Genomic DNA, 23,821 nt, shown 5'->3' on the forward strand with positions numbered 1-23,821 from the left:
TGTGTGTGCGTGTATATATATATATATATATATATATATATATATATATATATATATATATATATATATATATATATATATCACACAAAGATAATCACATTTGGGAAATCCAAACTGTATTTCCATTTGGTTGTAAATTTACTTGAATTACTTCTGCCTTGCAGGATAAAGCACCACCGGCAAAGAAAGTCAAAAGGAAGGAGAACGGTGTCAGACCAAGCAAGAAAGCAACTAAAAAGAAAAGGACGAAACCTCTTAAATCCAGCGTGAGATCCAGCAGCAGTGAAAAGGAGAAACATGAAGGAGTAAGTGTCTAACTGTGTGCTGACAGATACAGCATATTATGTACATTTAGATACTTCCCAGATGTGTAGTAGGTTTATAATATTTATTTTTTAGTAAGTTTATGTTCTGTATATCTGTTAATTATTAGTTAACGTATTTTGTGATGTTTTCTGTTCATCGGTTGTGAATTGCATTATGGGATGTTGATCTCTGCTCTGTTGACTTCTGTTGTTGAAAATTCAACTCTACGGTTTAATCAAGTGACTTTTATTGACATTTTAGTAATTTGAAATAATATAACATAAGAAATCATATACATAGAGAGAGAAATAAGTCTGTAAAATAGCAGAAAATGTACTGGCAGTTTATTAGAAGGTTTTTGTAGCGTAATATACAACACCAATCCAGACAGTAAAGCTCTTTAAACTATTAAAAATGTTAGTAAAAGTCAGTTTTTACAACTTTTCAAGGATAAAAGTTGCTGGAAGAAAGATCAAGCTCTCATAATGCAATTCAAAAGCATAAATAAATGGGGGGGGGGGGGGGGATAAATCACAAATACTGTACAAAAACTGCTTATTTACAGATATTTTTTACAGTGTATTTATGTGTAATTAGTTGGCCCAGACAGAATCAGCAGACATTTTTTGCTATTTCTGAGGAGAATTTTGTAAAAATTCTGTGTTATTTGGAATTATTTTAGGATTATTATTATTATAAATAAAAACTTTTTTATGGAATAAATAATAATGCATTTGCAACTTTTATGTAATGTTTACAATGCAGGTCCAGTTAGAGCCACTTATTTAGTAAACAAAGCAAGTCTATCATATTTAATTTACAGTAACCTGAATCAAATGTAAAATAATTTAAAATGCTTAAATATTAATTTATTAAATAATTAAAAATAAAATTGTGACTGCAGGTTGAAGTAAGGTAGTGAAGTAGAAGTACCGATGCAGCACTAAAAATGTACTCAAGGGACAATTCCTAAGAAAACCCCTTAATTACAATAATTTGAGTATTTGTATACAGGGCCGGCGCATTCATAGAGGCGACCTAGGCAGTTGCCTAGGGCTGCATGATAGAGAGGGCAGCGTCCGCGACACCTCCCTTACTAGCCACGTCTTCAGTTATGTCCGTGACACATCCCTTACCAGCCGCGCGTCCTCAGTCACATCCGCGCATAGGGCGGCAGAATAGAGGTCCTCCCTCACCCCCCAACCCCCCGGTTCTTCATTTTGACAACCGGACACTTTCGTTTTCAATATCGAGTTGAGGGCGGCGTGATCGTCTACTGCCTGGAGCGGCAGGTCACCTTGCTCCGGCCCTGTTTGTATATGTATAATGTATAATTTGTATATGTAATTACTAGTTACTTTACACCACTGTAATTTGTTAATTATAATTTTTGCATATGCACTTTATAAAATCATCCCAAAGCATATAAAAGTATGTGATTTTCAAATCGAGTTATTCAAGTTATTTGGTGAAATACTGCAATTTAAATCACAGAAGAAGAAAAAAAAATCACAATATAAGTTTTTTGCAAAATTGTACAGCCCTAGTTGTACTCATTTATGTTGAGCACTGTATATCGGCTCATGACTAGTAGAAAAGCATTAAAGCTCACCTTGACTTGATAAGAGAATCAGTGGAGATTTGAAGCTCATGATGTTCTGTTTCTCCAGGAGAGCGACTGTAGGGAGATGAATGGTAAAAGGTTTGATAATGTAGCTCTCGATATTCTCCTGACGGATCTGGCGAAGGTCAACAACAGCAGAGATCGAGCCAACAGACTCTTCCAGTGGCTCATTCACCCAGTGCAGGACAAAAGCTTCTTCAGGTAACAGTTCGAGACAGAAAACACACAAATACTTTTATCCCACAGCTCATGGAGTTTTCTGGAATGTCATGGGATTTTAAAAGGGCAATTTCAGACACTGAAAGTCATGGGATTTTGTTTGTTTTGTTCAAGCAATGAAATATCAGGGAATTTTTGTTTGTCATTTTAGGGTTTACCCTTACGGTTAGAAATGATGAATCAAATTATCAATTCATTAATTGTAGCAATTGAAGCATTTTTTTTTATTTTTGTTTAACGAAAGATTTCTTTATTTTATTTTTTTTAATTTCTAAAGATAATAATTTTAATAACTAGTTTCTAGGGGTGTAACGAGTTGAACCGTGATTCTTACAGATCACAACCCATGGTTCCGAACACATGTGACCCAAGGATTATGCAAACACATTTTTTTTACTTGTAAATAAATCCTAAATTTGTAACAATTGCAGAGAGATTGCCTCTCGTGTCATTCAAATCACATGTATGAAAGCATTTAGGCTTTCCTGCAAAATATAATAATGACAGAAGAAGTCGTAGTGGTTTATTTGGGTTGTGGTGGGTTTCATTAAAGGTGTTTTCTGTCACTACTTGTTTAGCCTGCATTAATGCATTCAGTGTAAGCTGCACGATTATTCACTAAAAGATCAGGATCTCAACACCCATGCAACATAAATTATAAATGACAGTGATTTGCATAAGTTTATTAATCCTTTGAAATGCAAAAAATCAAGAAAGAGATTCAGTCTTTAGTGTTTTGAGTTAGTTATGAAGTTACGAACAGTCAAATAACACAGAATGTCACGGTTCGGTGAGGGGAAAAGGAGCGAGGACTCAAGTGCAAACAATAATTGGGTTTTATTAATAATAAAGTACAAATAAAACAAAAAGGCAAAATAAACTACCCCGAGGGGGAAAACATGAATCAAAAACAGACAAACTTGGCTGGGCTGGGCTGGCAAGACATGACTGGAACAGGAACACAGAGGGAATATCGACGACGAACTGACAAAGGACTGAAAAAATGAGGGGGATTATAAAGCAAAAAGTAAATTGACATGGGTGAACACAATTAACTAATAATGGGTTAACAAGGAGGGTGGGACTAGACAATAGACGGGAGAGCGCATGACACAGAGAGACAATACAAGCCATGCGCTCACATAACACAACACTGAAGCACACGACAAAAGCACGTGACCACAATGTAAACACCGAACCACGTGCTTTGACAGAAGACGCAAGACACGAGCACACGATGAATGAAAGCACTAACCATGCGCTCACATATGCAGCATGCATGCTTCATCCCAGCGCCGACCAAAACCGAAACAGACAAGACTGAGACGCTGGGAATGAAACACCATGCTGCTGACAGACGAAAACACAAACACGAGTACAAGAGCGCACGCGTCTGAGGGACGCAGAGCGCGCACGCGGCCGCGTCAAGCAGGAGCGCGCACACTCTGCGTACACCCACGACGGCGCGCGCGCACACAGAGACAGAAACAGGACCAGACACGAGTAGTATCCGAGATCTGCCACCAAAACAAGAATTTACAAGATCAGAGTGGCAGAACCCTGACACAGAAGTACTGGGATAACAGTATACCATTTAGATAAAACCACTGATGTTCATGGTAAAGATTAAAATCACTGTCATATTTAACTTGACGCTCAAAAATGAAAATGATAGGCAGCAATTATTATTTAACAGGTGGCGACAACCAGCCATTAAAAATAACTATGGGTTCTAACTATCTAGGTGCAAAGTCTAAAGCTCAAGCAAAAGCATTAAGGGCGTGTCCGAATCAACTTTTGCTATTTTAGGGATGGAAAAATCCGCTCTGCGCTGTGGCGCATGGTCTATCTGGGTTGAGCTTATTCTCTTAATGAGTTCTGGGTGTGTTTTGAGAATAAACCAATCAGAGTCTCATCTCCCATTCCCTTTAAGAGTCAGTTGTGTTATGCTATGGTTCATTTGCTATTTACATGGCTGACTTTTTAAGTGGAAAAACAACATTAGCGAGAAAACATTTAAACAGAGCATCTGCAGCGCGAGGATAAAGAACGAGCCTCCTCCAAGCGGCCTTTGCTTTCACTTTTTTCTTTCTCTTTTTCGTGGATGAGGAAATCGTTGTAAATGCGTTGTAGGCACAGACATCCATTAGCCTACATAGTTAATTTTAATTTGTTAAGCGCAACGATTTGTTTCAAATTTATTTCTAAGTTCAGTTCTAATTTCCAGCAAATGAATAAATGAACAGTAATAATGAAGTGTGGTCATGAAAGTTATATCCAAACACATGCCCTGTTATACATGCCCGATATGGTCCAAAACCTGACAGGTGCGCAAATCTAAGCTTGTTTTTAATAAAACAAATATAATATAAATGTTATAAATAACACTGCTAATAATAATAACATTACACAACTGCAAGTTGTCGTGAATAAACTGAAAAAAGCCCCCCCGAGATAAAGAAGGCATGGAGGCGGTGGTTTTTATATTTATGTAGAAAACAATAATTTTTGTAAAATTTGAATCCTTTTAATTTTCATTTGTAAAGATATTGCCGTCTTGCTGTTCATTCTGTGTGTTTTAAGCAATGTTTAGGCCAGGCGCACAACTAACGCGCTGGACTTCAGACCTTAGGTAAAAAATAGGTCTATTTTAGTTCCTCAATAGAGCAACGCTCCAACAATGTGCCTTAACACACCTCCATTCTAGACTGGTCCACCCATGAGTCCACAAAGTGGAGTAAATGGATTTACTATTTAAACAACGTAGTGGAAAAATGGGAAAATTAAGCTTGCGATGGTCTGAAAGTAGCAACAAGTCGGTACAAACACGTCGTTTGCCTTATTGCGTGGGGTGTATGATAGAGCTCAGAATCATTTATCGAAAATGAGACTAAAAAGAAATATGGCTTGTACAAATGAAAATGTTAGATTTCTAGATTAAGCGTTATCAGCAGCAGGAGTAACAGTGACTTTTTCACAGTACTGTTACATTGTATTCAGTATATTGTTTCGTTTTTATTCAGCTGATTATTACTTCATTTTATTTTTAATAAAATTACAGGTTCACAGTTCTGTTTGCTATAACCAAAAGTGTCTTGCAATACTGTTTCTGTAATAAATTGAAAGTAAATTATGCTTCGATCTGTGACTAAAAAACCATAATGTGATCCGAACCGTGAGATTTCCGATCTGTTATACCACTATTAATTTCTAATAACTGATTTATGTAATCTTTGCCATGATGACAGTACATAATATTTCTCGCAACAATGCAGAAAACTCATTTTTTATTTATGATTTATTTAACATTTTTACATTTTGTAAACATATCAAACAAGCCTTATAGAAATAATAATAAAAAGATATATATATATAAATAAATACAAAAAAATGATAATAAATAAATGAAAATAATAATAAAATATAATAATAGTAATAAAATAAATGCAGAGTGCTGTCACCTCACAGCAAGAAGGTTGCTGGTTCGAGCCTCAGCTGGGCCAGTTGGCGTTTCTGTGTGCAGTTTGCATGTTCTCCCTGCGTTTGCGTGGGTTTCCTCTGGGTGCTCCGGTTTCCCCCACAGTCCAAACACATGCAGTACACGTGAATTGGGTAGGCAAAAATTGTCCGTAGTGTGTGTGTGAATGAGTGTATGTGGATGTTCCCAGAGATGGGTTGCAGCTGGAAGGGCATCCGCTGCGTAAAAAAAATGCTGGATAAGTTGGTGGTTCATTCCGCTGTAGCGACCCCTGATTAATAAAGGGACTTAGCCGAAAAGAAAATGAATGAATGTATATTTGACATCTTGTTCTGTCCACATTATAGAGATAACTGGGAGAAGAAGCCAATTTTGATCCAACGACAGAATGCAGATTATTATAAAGGACTCTTTTCGACTGCTGAATTTGACCGGATATTAAGAAACGTAAGTATTTTAGTTTTTTTAGAGGGGATTAGGCCTGTCACTATATTTATTTTTGTTGTACGATATATTGCATAAAAAATATCGCAATAAACAATAATATTGTCAATTTAAGGCTACTTTATGCCACTATTGACCTTATTCTAAAATGCGGAAGTGCGCCTGTTTTTGCGATTGTCTTAGTACTTCCGATTCAGTCGCCTATGGGAGAAATGACTAGGAATAATAAACGGCAGAAAATGGCCAAACTACTTGCTCTACAAACAAATGTTTGCATGACTACACAGACTAAGTAGCATAATATAATAAGAAAATATTAAATTGCAACATCAAGCAGCGTAACGAGCAGTTGTTAACGTCAAAAAATGAATGGAAGTGAATGTGACCGGAAGTCGCGAGACAAAAAGATTCAAATCGCAGCGCCCGCTTGTCAGCTGAGAATAAGGTGAATATAATGCCAGAATGACAATATAATATCATCACAATGCAAGTTAACTCTTCCAAAGAACGCATATTTTATTCTTAAGAATATCAAACTTAATTATAGTCATTTTAACAGTTTAATAATCAGGCATTGGAATCAAAATGTGAAAACGCTTATCCTAAATAAATAATAATAAATATTAACAAAAAAGTGCAAGGTGAAGAGTAACAGAGGCTGCGATATCTGCTACCAGATCTATTTTCAGTTACCAGAATCCCACGTAAAAATATACTATAGTAATTTATAGTAAATCCTACAGTGTTTTTAAGTATACTTCACACTGACACCTCCAATAGAGATGGAGATGTTGCACAATCAACTAAAGTGTTGCTAGAATTGTTTTTTTTTTATGTTTGGGCGATATATATTGCATCACCAAAAACGATTGAGCTCATGTCCATGTGTTGTGCGATAAGTCTATTTATTGGTTATTGTGACAGACCTAGAGGGGATTGGTATCTTTAGTGTTGCTGGAAGATGTAATATAATATAATGTGTTGTGTAAAGGATGATGTTCAGTATGGAGTGAATCTGGATGTGACCAGCTACACTAATGGGAAAAGAGAGACACACAATCCTCCAGGACGAGCGTTACCGTACACCGTATGGGATTTTTATGAGGTACAAAAATATTGATACTCCCTGAACAAAGAAAATTGTGTACTGTATGATTACTGGAATTAATATTAGGCTTGGGGCGATAGGGGTAAATCATTTTCTTGTGCTTCATTCCAACTTTGAATTATATTGCATTGAGTTATCACACAGTCTTTAATCTTGCTTTCTTAAATATACTGTCAGCTAAAATATCAACAATGTTACCGATAGGGTCTTAAAATGTATGGAAAGGGTCTTAAAATGATAAAATTTCATTCTCTGATTCCTATATATATATATATATATATATATATATATATATATATATATATATATATATATATATATATATATATATATACACCCTGTCATGCAACATGTGTAAAGGTGTTAATATGCTGTTGTGCAAACATTTTAAAATTTGAAGCGCTCTCATTACAGTCACGCTTCTGTAAAGCCTCGATGTCACTGTGAGAGTGTGAAGTTTGCTCACAGATGTTGTTGTTCTATGTCTGTGTTTTCAGAGTGGTTGCTCTATCAGAATGCTCAATCCTCAAGCGTTTTCCTCCACGGTTTGGCAGGTGCTCTCTGTTCTTCAGGAGAAGTTTGGCAGCATGGCAGGAGCAAACGTGTATGATGAAGATTAATTAAGATTGTTTAATGATAAACTTGTTTGAGAAATTATTTCGCATCAAGAGATTTTCAAAATGCATCGCTTTGCTTTCTTGAATCTATTATGGGCATAGTTTTAAACACCAGATAGTGGGCTAGTAGGGAAGTTTATACTAGAGTTAGGCTAGAGTTATAGGCTAGTTTGAGTTTTGTCAAGTTGGGTTTTTTGTCACAAGATTAACGTAAACACAGTCCAATGTCAACATTCTTGTAATTTGCTTAAACCTTTCCAAACTTTTTAAAGGATTATTTTTGTTTTAAATAATGTTTGTAAAAAATTGGAAGCAAGCTAAGTATGGATGGTTTGTAAAGCAATAAAGTGCAATCTGCTCTTTAAAAACTAGCCTAGAAAGCTGTTTGCTGTTAAAAACTAGCCTAGAGCACCTTTTGTTCCTGAAATGTAGCCTAGAGTGCCATCTGCTGCTAAAAACTAGCATAGAGCGCAGTGTGATTCTTAAAGACTAGCCTAGAGCGCGCTGTCTGGTGTTAAAAACTAGCTTAGAGCACCATCTGGTGTTAAAAAACTAGCATAGAACGCCGTCTGCTGTTAAAAACTAGCCTAGAGCATCATACTCTGTTATAATCTAGCTTAAAGTGCTATCTGCTACTAAGAACTAGCCTAGAGCACCATCTGCTTCTATAAACTAGGCCAGAGCCCTGTCTGCTCTTATAATCTAGCCTAGAGTGCCGCCTGATTTTTAAAAACTAATCTAGAGCACTGTCTAGTGTTTCAAAACTAGCCTAGAGCATCATCTGCTCCTAAAAAAAATAGACTAGAGCACAGTCCGCTCTTTAATAAACAGCCTAAAGCGTCATCTGCTGTTAAAAACTAGCATAGAGCACCATCTGCTGTTAAAAAACAGCCCAGAGCACCATCTGCTGTTAAATACTAGCCTAGAGCGCCATCTGCGGTTAAAACCTAGTCTAGAGCGCCATCTGCTGTTAAAAACTAGCCTAGTGCGCCATCTGCTGTTAAAAACTAGCCTAGTGCGCCATCTGCTGTTAAAAACTAGCCTAGAGCGCCATCTGTTAAAAACTAGCGTAGAGCACCATCTGCTGTTAAAAACTAGCCTAGAGCGCCATATGCTGTTAAAAACTAGCCTATAGCACCATCCGCTGTTAAAAACCAGCCTAGAGCGCCATCCGCTGTTAAAAACTAGCCTAGAGCGACATCCACTGTTAAAAACTAGCCTAGAGCACCATCTGTTGTTAAAAACTAGTCTAGAGGGCCATCTGCTTTTAAAAACTAGTCTAGAGCACCATCTGCTGTTAAAAACTAGCCTAGAGCGCCATCTGCTGTTAAAAACTAGCCTAGAGCACCATCCGTTGTTAAAAACTAGCCTAGAGCATCATCTGCTGTTAAAAACTAGCTTAAAGCGCCATCTGCTGTTAAAAACTAGTCTAGAGGGCCATCTGCTGTTAAAAACTAACCTAGAGCGCCATCTGTTAAAAACTAGTGCAGAGCGCCATCTGTTAAAAACTAGCGTAGAGCGCCATCTGCTGTTAAAAACTAGCCTAGAGCGCCATATGCTGTTAAAAACTAGCCTATAGCACCATCCGCTGTTAAAAACCAGCCTAGAGCGCCATCCGCTGTTAAAAACTAGCCTAGAGCGCCATCGGCTGTTAAAAACTAGCCTAGAGCGCCATCGGCTGTTAAAAACTAGCCTAGAGCGCCATCCGCTGTTAAAAACTAGCCTAGAGCACCATCTGTTGTTAAAAACTAGTCTAGAGGGCCATCTGCTTTTAAAAACTAGTCTAGAGCACCATCTGCTGTTAAAAACTAGCCTAGAGCGCCATCTGCTGTTAAAAACTAGCCTAGAGCACCATCCGTTGTTAAAAACTAGCCTAAAGCATCATCTGCTGTTAAAAACTAGCTTAAAGCGCCATCTGCTGTTAAAAACTAGTCTAGAGGGCCATCTGTTGTTAAAAACTAGCCTAGAGCACCATCTGTTGTTAAAAACTAGTCTAGAGGGCCATCTGCTTTTAAAAACTAGCCTAGAGCACCATCTGCTGTTAAAAACTAACCTAGAGCTCCATTTGTTAAAAACTAGTGTATAGCGCCATCTGCTGTTAAAAACTAGCCTAGAGCGCCATTCGCTGTTAAAAACTAGCCTAGAGCGCCATCCGCTGTTAAAAACTAGCCTAGAGCGCCATCCGCTGTTAAAAACTAGCCTAGAGCGCCATCCGCTGTTAAAAACTAGCCTAGAGCACCATCTGTTGTTAAAAACTAGCCTACAGGGTCCCCGCGGGTCCTTAAAAAGTCTTAAAATGTCTTAAATAAAATTTTCGATTTTTAAGGTCTGAAAATGTCTTAAATTCTGTAATTTTCCATAAGGAGGTCTTAAATTTCATGTGGGATCTTAAATATCATGTCCGACTCGTCTTATGGCGGCAAATCAATGCCAATATAAATCGAGCGCAGCGGTGATGTTTGCGCGTGAGGAGAAGTGAACCGTGAGCAGATTACAGGTCTACACGCGAGAAAATTACAGCTCGCGAGCGCACAGGGGATCTTCACGCGTGCGGTCAACTGATCCAGCGCGAGAAAACAAGTCCCGCGCGTGCACATTATCATCTGTGCGCACGATGTACGCTCTCGCGAGCGAGGTCATGCCTACAGCGCGCGCGCGATCAGTTCTCTCCGCTCGCTCGCTGGTTCTTCTCTCTGCTCGCGCGAAACAGTTTAGATTTTTGTGAGTCCTAGGGCGGGACTTGGTTTTCTTGTTATCTCTAACGCTATTGGCTACTCTACCTTTCCAGAAGTTAGCCGGGATTGGACGCAGGTAAGCTAGTTTCCCCGTTAAATAAAATTATATAGGAAATCTTATCATAATGTCACAGTGTGAAACATAGACTTACTTTCTCAGTAATAATAGGTGGAGACTTACTTTCAATAATGAGATATTTTTTGTAATAATTAATCTCATAATAATGCCATATAATGACATCAAAATAATGAGATATATTTCTGTAACAAACTTTATTACTTGGGAGAGAAAGAGAGAGTTATACCATGTGGCAAAAGATCTCTCCATTAAACAGAAATTGGGGAAAATATACATGGGCTATTAAATCAGGACGAATAATTCAGACTTTAAATGTGTTTTGAACCATTTGATGAAGTTTAGCACCTACATTTAAACTGAACTCAAACTAAACGTGTTCAAATTTACAAAAATCTTTTTTTTTTCTAAGATTCATTGTCCTTGACTCATTTTCTGTGAAGAACAAGTCAGAATAAATTGGATGGACAATAGTATACAAAATAGGCTATACATGCATGCAGTGCATAAAGTACAAAGGTTTATAGTAAATATATTGCCATTAGTCTGTTATTCCACTATACAGTTAAAGTCAGAATTATAAGCCCGCCTGAATTAATAGCCCCCTGTTTATTTTTATCCAAATTTTTATTTAACGGAGAGAAGATTTTTTTCAACACATTTCTAAACATTATAGTTTTAATAACTCATTTCTAATAACTGATTTATTTTATCTTTGCCATGATGACAGTAAATAATATTAGACTAGATATTCTTCAAGACACTTCTATACAGCTTAAAGTGACATTTAAAGGCTTAACTAGGTTAACTAGGCAGGGTAATTGGGCAAGTTATTGTATAACGATGGTTTGTTCTGTAGACTTTCGAAAAAAAAAAAAAGGTTAAAGAGGGTAATAATATGGACCTTAAAATGGGTTTTAAAAAATTAAAACAGCTTTTATTCTTGCCGAAATAAAACAAGAAAAAAGTGGGCTACTAATTTTGACTTCAACTGCATATGTGACCTTTAAGATGTGGGCCTGTCGTATAGAAAGTAGTATTTGTATGCCTCTGAAGTGGAATGATGTAATGGATAGTGAGTAAAGCCAAACGAAGATTGTAGAAATTAAATTGTTGCTCAATAGGTGGCGATAAAAACCCATCTGAATGTCTGTCACTGTATTTTTTATGTTTAATTGGGCTAATCATTTTTGATTGAAGTCTTTATATGCAGGTTATTCAATCATTAACTAAAAATGAGATTGAAAAATATATATAATATATATAGATATATATATTTTACACTGATCTATATTACAAACAATGTTAACAATTATCTATAAAGATAAATTAATTATAATTATCTATAAAGATCTAAAACGCAAATAAACTCTTCTGAAGACAATATTTCCTAGAAAGATCATCCCCAAGTGTAATAATGAGCACTGCTGTTGTGGTTAATTATGAAGTAAAATACAACAAACCAGACAAGTGCTGCACGGACAAATCAAATGGGTTCAGAAAGTCATGTTACAAGAATGCAAGTCATTATTTTGGATATTATTTGACTGTTTCTCGAGATTGAATCCTCATAAAGTTCATAAAGTTCTCAGAAAGTTTCTTATGATTATGACTTGCAAATTGTATATATATTTAACGGCATGATCTTTTAACTTGCGTCCAATCCCGGCTAACTTCCGGAAAGGCACAGTAGCCAATAGCGTTAGAGATAACAAGTAAACCAAGTCAACCAAGTAATCTGCTCACGGTTCACTTCTCCTCGCGCGCAAACATCACCGCTGCGCTCGATTTATATTGCCATTGATTTGCCGCCATACTTCACCACATCATTCTGTGTTCACACTGAACATTTTCCTGTTTTTTTTTTTTAGGTAAAGTCTTAAATTTTCATTTTAGAGGACTTAAAAAGGTCTTAAAAGGTCTTAAATTTTCTGTTAAAAAATGTGCAGATACCCTGGCCTAGAGCACCATCTGCTGTTAAAAATTAACCTAGAGCGCCATCTGTTAAAAACTAGTATAGAGCACCATCTGCTGTTAAAAACTAGCCTAGAGCGCCATCTGCTGTTAAAAACTAGCCTAGAGCGCCATCAGCTGTTAAAAACTAGCCTAGAGGGCCATCTGCTTTTAAAAACTAGCCTAGAGCGCCATCCGCTGTTTAAAAACTAGTCTAGAGCACCATCTGCTGTTAAAAACTAGCCTAGAGTGCCATCTGCTGTTAAAAACTAGCCTAGAGCACCATCCGCTGTTAAAAACTAGCCTTGAGCATCATCTGCTGTTAAAAACTAGCCTAGAGCGCCATCGGCTGTTAAAAACTAGCCTAGAGCGCCATCGGCTGTTAAAAACTAGCCTAGAGCGCCATCCGCTGTTAAAAACTAGCCTAGAGCACCATCTGTTGTTAAAAACTAGTCTAGAGGGCCATCTGCTTTTAAAAACTAGTCTAGAGCACCATCTGCTGTTAAAAACTAGCCTAGAGCGCCATCTGCTGTTAAAAACTAGCCTAGAGCACCATCCGTTGTTAAAAACTAGCCTAAAGCATCATCTGCTGTTAAAAACTAGCTTAAAGCGCCATCTGCTGTTAAAAACTAGTCTAGAGGGCCATCTGTTGTTAAAAACTAGCCTAGAGCACCATCTGTTGTTAAAAACTAGTCTAGAGGGCCATCTGCTTTTAAAAACTAGCCTAGAGCACCATCTGCTGTTAAAAACTAACCTAGAGCTCCATTTGTTAAAAACTAGTGTATAGCGCCATCTGCTGTTAAAAACTAGCCTAGAGCGCCATTCGCTGTTAAAAACTAGCCTAGAGCGCCATCCGCTGTTAAAAACTAGCCTAGAGCGCCATCCGCTGTTAAAAACTAGCCTAGAGCACCATCTGTTGTTAAAAACTAGCCTAGAGCACCATCTGCTGTTAAAAATTAACCTAGAGCGCCATCTGTTAAAAACTAGTATAGAGCACCATCTGCTGTTAAAAACTAGCCTAGAGCGCCATCTGCTGTTAAAAACTAGCCTAGAGCGCCATCAGCTGTTAAAAACTAGCCTAGAGGGCCATCTGCTTTTAAAAACTAGCCTAGAGCGCCATCCGCTGTTTAAAAACTAGTCTAGAGCACCATCTGCTGTTAAAAACTAGCCTAGAGTGCCATCTGCTGTTAAAAACTAGCCTAGAGCACCATCCGCTGTTAAAAACTAGCCTTGAGCATCATCTGCTGTTAAAAACTAGCTTAAAGCGCCATCTGCTGTTAAAACTAGTCTAGAGGGCCATCTGCTGTTAAAAACTAGCCTAGAGCACCATCTGCTGTTAAAAACTAGCCTAGAGCGCCATCTGTTAAAAACTAGTGTAGAGCGCCATCTGCTGTTAAAAACTAGCCAAGAGCGCCATTTGCTGTAAAAAAAACTAGCCTAGAGCGCCATCTGCTGTTAAAAACTAGCCTAGAGCGCCATCTGTTGTCAAAACTAGCCTAGAACGCCATCTGCAGTAAAAACTAGTCTAGAAGACCATCTGCTGTTATAAACTAGCCTAAAGCGCCATCTGTTGTTAAAAACTAGCCTAAAGCGCCATCTGTTGTTAAAAACTAGCCTAAAGCGCCATCTGTTGTTAAAAACTAGCCTAGAGCACCATCCGCTGTTTAAAAACTAGTCTAGAGCACCATCTGCTGTTAAAAACTAGCTTAGAGCGCCATCTGTTAAAAGCTAAGCTCAGCATCGATTCAAGAGAGAATAGAGAAGCATTTTGAAAGTCTGAATCAATTTTTCAAATTTTTTTTGCCACAGCTCTATTCATCACTCTATTCTTGGAATCACAGTATTTTGTTGTTGTTGTTTACCCTTTTACGTTTTTCAGGTATCTGACGCCACCAGGGACGCAGGGCTTTGCCCCTCATTTTGATGATATAGAGGCGTTTGTTGTGCAACTAGAGGGCAGAAAGCACTGGAGAGTTTACAACCCACGGTGAGAGAGAGGTTATGTGTCAGATTGTACTTATCCCTTTATTTTTCAGGAGTCACCACAGTGGAAGAAACCGCCAACTTATCCAGCAGATGTTTTACACAGTGGATGCCCTTCCAGCTGCAACCCAGTACTGGGAAAAACCCATACACACTTATTCTCTCACACACACAGACACACACACACTCTTATATTAGAGTATATTTTAGTTTATTCAATTCCCCTATAGCGCATGTGTTTGGACTGTGTGGGAAACTGGAGCACTCAGAGGAAACCCACGCCAACACAGAGAGAACATGCAAACTCCAAACAGATATGCCAACTGACACAGCTGGGACTCGAACCAGTGACCTTCTTGCTGTGAGGCGACAGTGCTAACCGCTGAGCCACTGTGCTGCCATCTTTTGAGTATTCCATAGAGTTTTAAATGGAGAAATCTAACAAATGAAAAAATAATGAACAAGATAATTGTATTATTTATAATTTCCACTACAAAATGCGACAAATTACGGTGGATAGAGAAAATAAAACAAATTGGTTAACTCTTAAGGCTGATTTATACTTCTGCGTTGAGCATGGGCGATGCTAGGCCTGTTTTAGGGGGGCAATAGCCCACGCTCGTCACCAGTACCAAGCCGACAAATCACAGAGTTTGTGCTACGCATCGCTGTGACATGTAGTCACATCAACCATGGTGAGGGAAAGCTGCGTCGGACCATACACGTGTACTTTATGCAGAACTATAAATCAGCACTTGAAAATTACATTGTGAAAAATGAAATGAAGAAAAAAAAACATTGGAGTTCCATCAAGGAGTTACCTTTTCACGTCAGCATCTTTATACAAAGAATTTGAGATTTACAGCAATGGAGTATTTAGCAGGGCATGCAAAAATCATCAGTAATCAGAAATAATCAGATTATTATTACCATAATTAATGATCATATGATTCATCTCATGCCTGAAATATTTGTTCATAACGCCAGATTTCTGCGGAAGCATATGCTTGTGATGTGGCGCTTTGCATTTACATTCTGCGTTCATCTGCTTCAGCTGTACTGCCAATTGTACTCTTTATGTATCACTTTCTTAATGCATTGAGCCATGTTAAGTCTTTTATTTCTACTGATTTAAATGTAAAAGGTAATGTCCAAAAATGCATAATAAAAGCCCTTTAAACATTAGCTGTCATACATTTGAAAATACTATAAATCAACTTTAATATTAACATTACCATGTGAAATGATGCAGTAATAACTTGTAGCTCCTCTTTAATTCCTCAGTTGTGAAGACGAAGTGCTGTCGCTGGTGTCCAGTCGTAAGTACAATCTTTATAGTCATGCACTTGGGACATTTTGTTTACTCAGTAATAAATCAAATGCAACTGCATAGAATGAGGAAGTAAAATTTGAATTAAATGTGCAATATTGAAGCGGTTTTATTTGCTATTGTGAAACCTTTTTGGTCTGTGCAAGAAACTAATCATTATTTACAGTATTATTACCTTTAATCCACAGCTTCTGCAAAAGATGCATCATTATGCATGATTAGGACTCTCCTATTTATTGTGTAAGAAATAATTGCGATTGTGGTGATTAATTGTCTGGTTATATATGACCAAGTATGAACACAATATCACTATATGGCTGTATATCAGCACCGGTGGGAAGCGTGCGTTGACTTGAGGCTGCAGGCAGAGTGTCTTAGTGCCTTACCAGTGGCTATATACAGCAATATCGCACTGCTACGAGTGTGATACTACATTTATACAACAGTTCAACGGCATCATCATGTGTATAAAAAAAGATAAATCAAACACCCTCTTAAGAAACCTTTTATGTGAGGAACTACTTTCTTCCACCATTCATTCAAATCTGCAGCTGGTGTCAGAACAGCAGAAACCAATGCTACTTTACTAACGTCACTTTAGAGCTAGTGTTTGAATGATTCTCTAGCGTAATGCCTAAAGTGATGACAAAACAGCTGATTTTGCTCACATTTTAAGATTATAAGGCTGAACGGCATGAAATGCAATCAGTCTACAGAGATTTCCCAGTATTTCTCTGTTGCAATCAGATCACAATAATTAACCCTGTAAAAGCCAAAGCTACCACTGCCAGATTACTGTAGTATAAATACAGCATTACAACATACAAAAGAGAGAGATCGACTTAGAATGTCACTCACCTGTTTTATAATGATTTGTTCTGCTATAGTTTGAAACTTGCACTTAGTTTTTCTTCCTCGAATGCTGTGTTTACACCAGACGCGGTATGCGCAGATAATTCGGGCTATTCGCGCACAAATAGACGTATGAACATTTTGAGTTTACTCGCTTCATTTGCGGGTCAAATCTGCTTCAGTCGCACATCAAATTCACTTCACAATAGATGCGGAGATGTGCTTTGGCTCAAGGCCACAGGCCCAGTGCCTTAGTGTCCCACCAGTGACGATTATACAGCCATATCGCACTGCTACAAGTGTGATATTGCGTTTATACAACAGTTTGACGACATAATCCTGTAAATAAAAAAGAAAATCAAACACAGAGAGTCTAAAAATCCTTTTGTATGAGGAACTTCTTTCTTCAGCCATTCATTCACATCTGCAGCTGACGGTCAGAACAGCAGAAAGCGTTGCTACTTCACAAACGTCACTTTAGAGCTAGTGTTTGAATGATTCTCTAGCGTAATGTCTAAAGCAGGGGTGCTCAATCCTGTTCCTGGAGATCTACCTTCCTGCAGATTTCAGTTGCTACCCATATCAAACACACCTGAACCAATTAATTAGGACCTGAACGCCACGTGATAATTACAGGCAGGTGTGTTTGATATGGGTAGCAACTGAAATCTGCAGGAAGGTAGATCTCCAGGAACAGGATTGAGCACCCCTGGTCTAAAGTGATGACAAAACAGCTGATTTTACTCATATTTTAAAATTATAAGGCTGAACAGCATAAATAGACGCGTGAACATTTTGAGTTTACTTGCTTCATTCGCTCTTCAAATCCGCTTCATTCGCACGTCAAATTCACTTTACAATAGATGCGAATTCACGTCATGGATTCTGTCTGCCCGGTGACTGTAGCTTTGTTGCTAAATGGCTAACATTTTATTGAGAGAGTAGCTGTTTATGTGCTTTAGGAAGGCTGATAGACACGGCTCTAAATGAATCAACACTGTTTGAGTCCACTAGATCCATTCAGAGGTGCACCCAGCTCTTTGAGTTCATCAACCAGAAATTATACCTGGATGGTGGAGGCTTTCAGCGGTGCTTCCAACTGAACAGAGCCCAGATTGATGAACTGTTGTCCGGTGTCGGCTGGAGGATTTCCCCTGGGACACCAACAACATTTGATATGTCATTATCACTCCCCTACAAAAGCAAGCACCTGATCCTGGTTAATGCGGTGCGAATGTCTGCTTAATTTCGTGCGATACGCGTGTTAAACGCGTCAATCTCTCAAAATGCTCAACTCGCGCCACTTTATGCGAATCACGTCATACATGCTATCTTATTCGTGCACATCTCGGCAGTCTTTACGTTGACTTAACATGTAAATCACTTGCGCTTAATGCTTCTTCCGTGTCTGATGTGAACGCTGCATAAATACTTATTATGCGGTCTCTGTCGCCATCTTGTGGCAGAACGTCAACTGTCTTTGCTCTGCTCAGTATGACAGGCTGTTAGCTGCCGATGCGCTGAATATTGCTTCTCACTCAGGGCTGTCTATGCTAATAAGAGAGAAATGGTCACTAGTGGGCGGGGCTTTCCCCCTCTGATGTCACGTACAAAAGGAGAATGTCAATCAAAGTGTTTCTGCAGACTGTTTTTATCGAGCATGATTATAAAAAATAGATTTAAGAACTTTTCGCCATTAGAAGCTGGATATACTCATACACACTGTGGTTAAACCCTGTATAAAAGTGATTTTTGCATAATAGATCTGCTTTAATAATAATCTCTATGTGTGTTTGTGGTCCCCTGAAGCTAATTTCAGTCAGGATGAGATCGGGGAGCCCGTCATGGATGTGGTTCTGGAGGCTGGAGATCTGCTGTATTTTCCTCGTGGTTTTGTTCATCAGGGCGACTGTCTGCCTGACGCTCATTCCCTGCACATCACCATCTCATCCTATCAGAGGAACAGCTGGGGAGACCTGATGCTCAAAGTACACACAGCCACACTCAATACATTCATTCATTTTCTCATTTTCTTAGTGCCTTTATTAATCTAGGGTCGCCAACTGATCCAGCATATGTTTTATGCAGCGGTAACCCTTCCAGCTGCAACCTATCACTGGGAAACATCCATACACAGGCATTCACACATACAATATGAACTATTTTCATTCATTCATTTTCTTGTCGGCTTAGTCCCTTTATTAATCCGGGGTCGCCACAGCAGAATGAACCGGCAATTTATCCAGCAAGTTTTTTACGCAGCGGATGCCCTTCCAGCCACAACCCATCTCTGGGAAACATCCACACACACACACTCATACACTACGGACAATTTAGCCTACCCAATTCACCTGTACCGCATGTCTTTGGACTGTGGGAGAAAACGGAGCACCCGGAGGAATCCCACGGGAACATGCAAACTCCACACAGAAACGCCAACTGAGCCGAGGTTCAAACCAGCGACCTTCTTGCTGTGTGGCGACAGCACTACCTACTGCGCCACTGCTTCACCCATGAACAATTTTTTCCAGCTAAAATGCTTTGTGTTTTTTTTTTATAAACCCCCTCCTTCTTTTCTGAGGTGTGATTGGCTAAACACCTCAGTTTAGAGTCTACCTCACCATAATATGCACAGTATGTAAACATGGCTAGAAATCGATAAACAGTCAAATCCAAGCAAAATTAATGATCCCGCAGACTAATTTAAACAATCATTGCAAGTTTTATTTGATAACTAAGTAAGCGGGTTCAGCAGGTATATAAGGTTTCCATACCATACATTTGACCAGCTAAACATTAAAGCACAATTTGCAGCAGTCGCCTGTTTTCCCAATGTAATCTGAGCTATCTACTGCACGCACATTGCTATAAAGACACTATCTGAAGATGAATTTGCATACGTGAATCAGAAACATTTCTATTCAATAAATGTGTAAATAAAATATGATGCTTATTGATATGAACTTATTGATGATTCCTACTTGTCTTTCTCGTGATAAATAGTTGGCAAAATCTGATATGTAGCGGGGGAAAAAACAAGAAAGAGTTCATCAGACGCTGGATTCAAGCCGAGTACATGCTCGAACGTATCAATTCATAATCACATGCGTCTAACGAGTAGCGCCACTGAAACTGTTAAGCGTCCTGCAACATTTTACAGATATAAACCACACTATTTCTTTTTTTTTAATGCACTCAGTGCGATGTTCAGACCCAACTGTGTTGACCGCATCAGCTAAACTCTCCCACTCTTTTTTTTTCTTTTGTTGTTAATTCCGGAGAACAAACTTGCAAATAACACCGTTTTCCTCCGGTCTACCTCCGAAAGCAGCACGTCCAATTCACATTCTGTTCAAAGTTTCTCTTTTTGCTTGCTTTTGACAGTGCTTTTTCGTTGGGTTTTGCCATTAGCATAGTCATTAGCATATTCATACGGGGGAGGAGGCAGGGAGGGGTTTTGTGCTCGTGCATGTTGCGCTCAGTTTCACGTTCATTCAGATGTACAAAAGAATATGCGTGAGATTCGGCGTACGCAGTGTTTCATACATCTGAATTTTTTTCTGCGTACGCACATTTACAGCTTTGTGCGTACGCAATGTTTTAGTAAGATTTCCACGCAAGTCTTCGTACATGAGGCCCCAGGTGTTTGTTAGGACAAAAACTCCTTTTAGTATGAAAAATATCCCCTCTATCGCGTGCCGTTGCTTATAGTTAGAACATGGTTTAAATCAGCCTTTAGGTTCAGTAGTAAGACATGCGCCTGTTCGTCCTCAATCTGGCAACCTGCGCTTGCATGTGTTTTGACGCAGGAATGTAATACCTAGTTCAACCACTGGGTGTCAAACTTGCATACTGCACCTTTAATCAAAAAGAAAAAACACAAATCTAACAATGATGGCACTGTTATGTCTTTCTTTCATTCTTTTAAAACCTGTTTTAACACACTTAAATCTGTTTTTGTTTCTTTTATACTTCGCTTCGAATTACCATTGTTTATGTAATGTGCTATATAAACGAACTTGCCTTGCCTATAATATATTATACATATATATATGTGTATTTATACATGTATTTAATCTGCAGTTGATGCCAGCCGCTCTGGAGGTTGCGATGGAGGAGGATGTGGAGTTCAGGAAGGGTCTGCCGCTCGATTACCTGCAGTATATGGGCGTTCAGAACTCTGAGAAGGTACCGGTGTTTGTTCTTCATTCAAACACGCGCTGTTTGCTCATTCCTGACTACACTGACACTATATGAACAGGAGGATCCGCGGCGAGACCGATTCATGGCACACATTCAGGGCCTCATGAAGAAGCTGGTCAGTTTTGCTCCAGTCGATGCTGCTGTGGATCAGAAAGCCAAAGACTTCCTGCACGACTGCCTTCCACCTCTGCTGACCGCTGGTGAGTGGTGATGGGATCATTAATGTGGATTTTATGGTACTACAGAGATCGTTCCCAAGTGGAGAATAATAAATTAATTATTTTTATTACATTTTTTTTAGAACCATTAATGGTTTTTACAAATGTTTCAAAACAGTAAGCATATAACAAAACCTCGTTAACTAAAATCGCATGCCAGGGTTCAAGGCTAAGGATTTTTTTCTATTGGCCGTTCAAATTTTTACTTGCCCTGCCAAAATTTTCGTTGGCAAAAAAAAAAAGTGATAACAGCTATTTTGGTAACACTTTATAATAACTACACACTATAAATCCTTTATTAAGCATTAGCAAATAGTGAATTCATTATCTGTTAAGCATTACCTCTACATTAACAAGCGTAAGTAAACAGTTTATAACTGCAGATACAAATTCTCTGTTCTTGACTTACAAACTTTTTAAAAATGTGCTTTATAATTGTATTTTCATACTTGGTTAATGATTTATTTTTCATCACTAAATTAAGTATCCCATTAATTACAACCCATTTGCATTTAGGAGTAGTTGAGGGTTTTTAGGATCATTCATAATGAGTTAGTAAATGATTAATAAACTATTGAAATCAACGTTTATATTTCTTATTATTCAGGCATATATTAATGGTTACTATGTATGTTAATAAATGCTTTATTAACTCAACTTCATCTAGTTTTGTGACCTAATCTAAAGTGAGGACTATTTATGCTTTATAAATCTCTTATAAATGACAAATAAAGGCTCAGTTAAATTCTAAACAGCAAAAATGGCAATAACTATTCATTTAAAGATACACAAATGAAACTGTACTTCAAATGAAAAATAAATCTTTGCAAGCTGATCTAAAATAAAATCACTGCAGACTTTAAACATTGCATCTTATCATATTGTTACATTATTATTATATTGTTGTTGTTTTATATAGTTTTATGTCGTATTTTGGCACTACTGTTATTCAGCAACGTTTAAACTTTACAGTAATTTTACTTTTTAGAAAAGATTGCAAAGATTATTGTTCATTTGATTCTGAGCCTTTAATCATCATTTATAAGGGATTTATAAAGCATAAATAGTCCTCACTTTAGATTAGGTCACAAAACTGCGTGAAGTTGAGTTAATAAAGCATTTATTAACATATTAGTTAACTATTAATATATGCCTGAATAATAAGACACATAAACGTGGATTTCAATAATTTATTAATCATTTACTAACTCATTCTGAATTATCTTTATCTTAAAAACCCTCAACTACTCTTAAATACAACTGGTTTGTTAATAATACAATACTTAATTTAGTAATGAAAAATAAATCATTAACTAAGTATGAAAACACAATTATTAAACACATTATATAGGTGCTTATAAGTCAAGAATAGAGCATTTGTAGCTGCAGTTATAAACTGCTTACTAACGTTTCTTAATGTAGAGTTAATGCTTAACAGATAATGAATTCAATAGACGCTAATGCTTAGTAAATGATTCATAGTGTGTAGTTATTATAAAGTGTTACCGCTATTTCTTAGCCACATATTTAAAACAGGGTTTCTGCAGGGTAATTAAAAAGTCTAACATTTTAAAATTGAAATTTAAGGCCTTAAAAAGTCTAAAATTGGCTGTTCTAGGTCTTATTTTTCCAATGTCCATGTAACGCTACGTCTAATGCTCATTTAAGTTCTTTTTTGTTGTTGTTGCTTAGTTTTCGTGGTGCTGTCGTTCTTTATTTCACTAGTTCAAATGTAATTTGCGGTATTACAACTACAAATGAGACCAACATGCAATAGCCAATCAGCTTTCTGTTATTAAACTCAGTGCATGCGGCGAATGTGACATCATCGCTGTTTGAGGTTCGCTTTGGGTGCGTGCGGCATGATTTCAGCAAGCGGAGCGCACAAAATGTTTTGAACACTCGAGCGAACAGTTCGTGCGGCGCCGCGTTTCATTTGAGTTGAATATGAAACTCCTTGAAGAGATTTTGTCTGAAACAAGTATGACTGTACAAACATCTTTATGATCCGTCCATGCATGATCATAGGGATAACCAGATGACCAATAATTCTTGGCTATAAATTGCAACAGCCGTGGGAAAGTTTTTGGAAAAGTTTGGAAAAACCTGAGAGATTAGTTTGTTAAAACAAAAAAGACAGGCCATGCAAAAGTGGAGACCCAGGTGGTTTTAATATTACAGAGTATGTTTTTCCACCATTTATAGGTTTTACACTGATGTATTTAATACAATCTTGAATTTAAAACTATTTAAAAGTTACAAACTAAAATTAAGGAACAAATTATTACTTTGATAACGGAAAACGAACATATGAACCTATCGGTTTACAATATGCTGATGGCCAATTCTAGGCTTTAGTGGTGATAATGGTCAGGAATGTCAGACCATTATTGGCTTTTTAGCTTATAAGTAGAGGACAGAAACTAGCCAGACTGTAATGTCTGAATTGTTGAGTGAGCAAAAAAACTTCAGTATTTTTAGTGAGTGTACTTTTTTTGCTTTTAGTCTTGACATAATAAAAATTATAATTGTAGAGCAACCCAAGTTCTGTTGCCATCAATATTTTACACTGAAACTTTGAAACAATATTTTACTTTTAAAACTGAAGACGAGACGTGACATTTAAGGGGCTGTTTCATATGGATTTATTAATCATTCTTACTGTTCAATGAAAG

At 37.7% G+C, this 23,821-nt stretch overlaps 1 protein-coding gene across 3 annotated transcripts in view; it reads left to right on the forward strand.

The window, feature by feature from the left end:
* Positions 1-23,821, forward strand: part of riox1 (ribosomal oxygenase 1) — a 29,470-nt gene that overhangs the window by 641 nt on the left and 5,008 nt on the right. The window contains exons 2-11 of one of the 3 annotated variants that reach the window (XR_015517756.1): positions 165-305; positions 1,977-2,131; positions 5,975-6,074; positions 7,063-7,176; positions 7,677-7,783; positions 14,440-14,547; positions 15,828-15,862; positions 18,535-20,108; positions 20,178-20,913; positions 20,987-21,128. Coding sequence is in view for 1 of the 3 variants with exons in the window: in NM_001089388.1 (NP_001082857.1) it covers positions 165-305; positions 1,977-2,131; positions 5,975-6,074; positions 7,063-7,176; positions 7,677-7,783; positions 14,440-14,547; positions 15,828-15,862; positions 18,535-18,713; positions 20,809-20,913; positions 20,987-21,128 (1,186 nt within the window). In the remaining 2 variants the exon portion in view is untranslated. 3 annotated transcript variants of the gene reach the window in all.

The sequence above is a fragment of the Danio rerio genome, chromosome 20 (genome assembly GCF_052040795.2).
Source record: "Danio rerio strain M-AB ecotype USA chromosome 20, GRCz13ab, whole genome shotgun sequence".
Taxonomy (NCBI): Eukaryota; Metazoa; Chordata; class Actinopteri; order Cypriniformes; family Danionidae; genus Danio; species Danio rerio.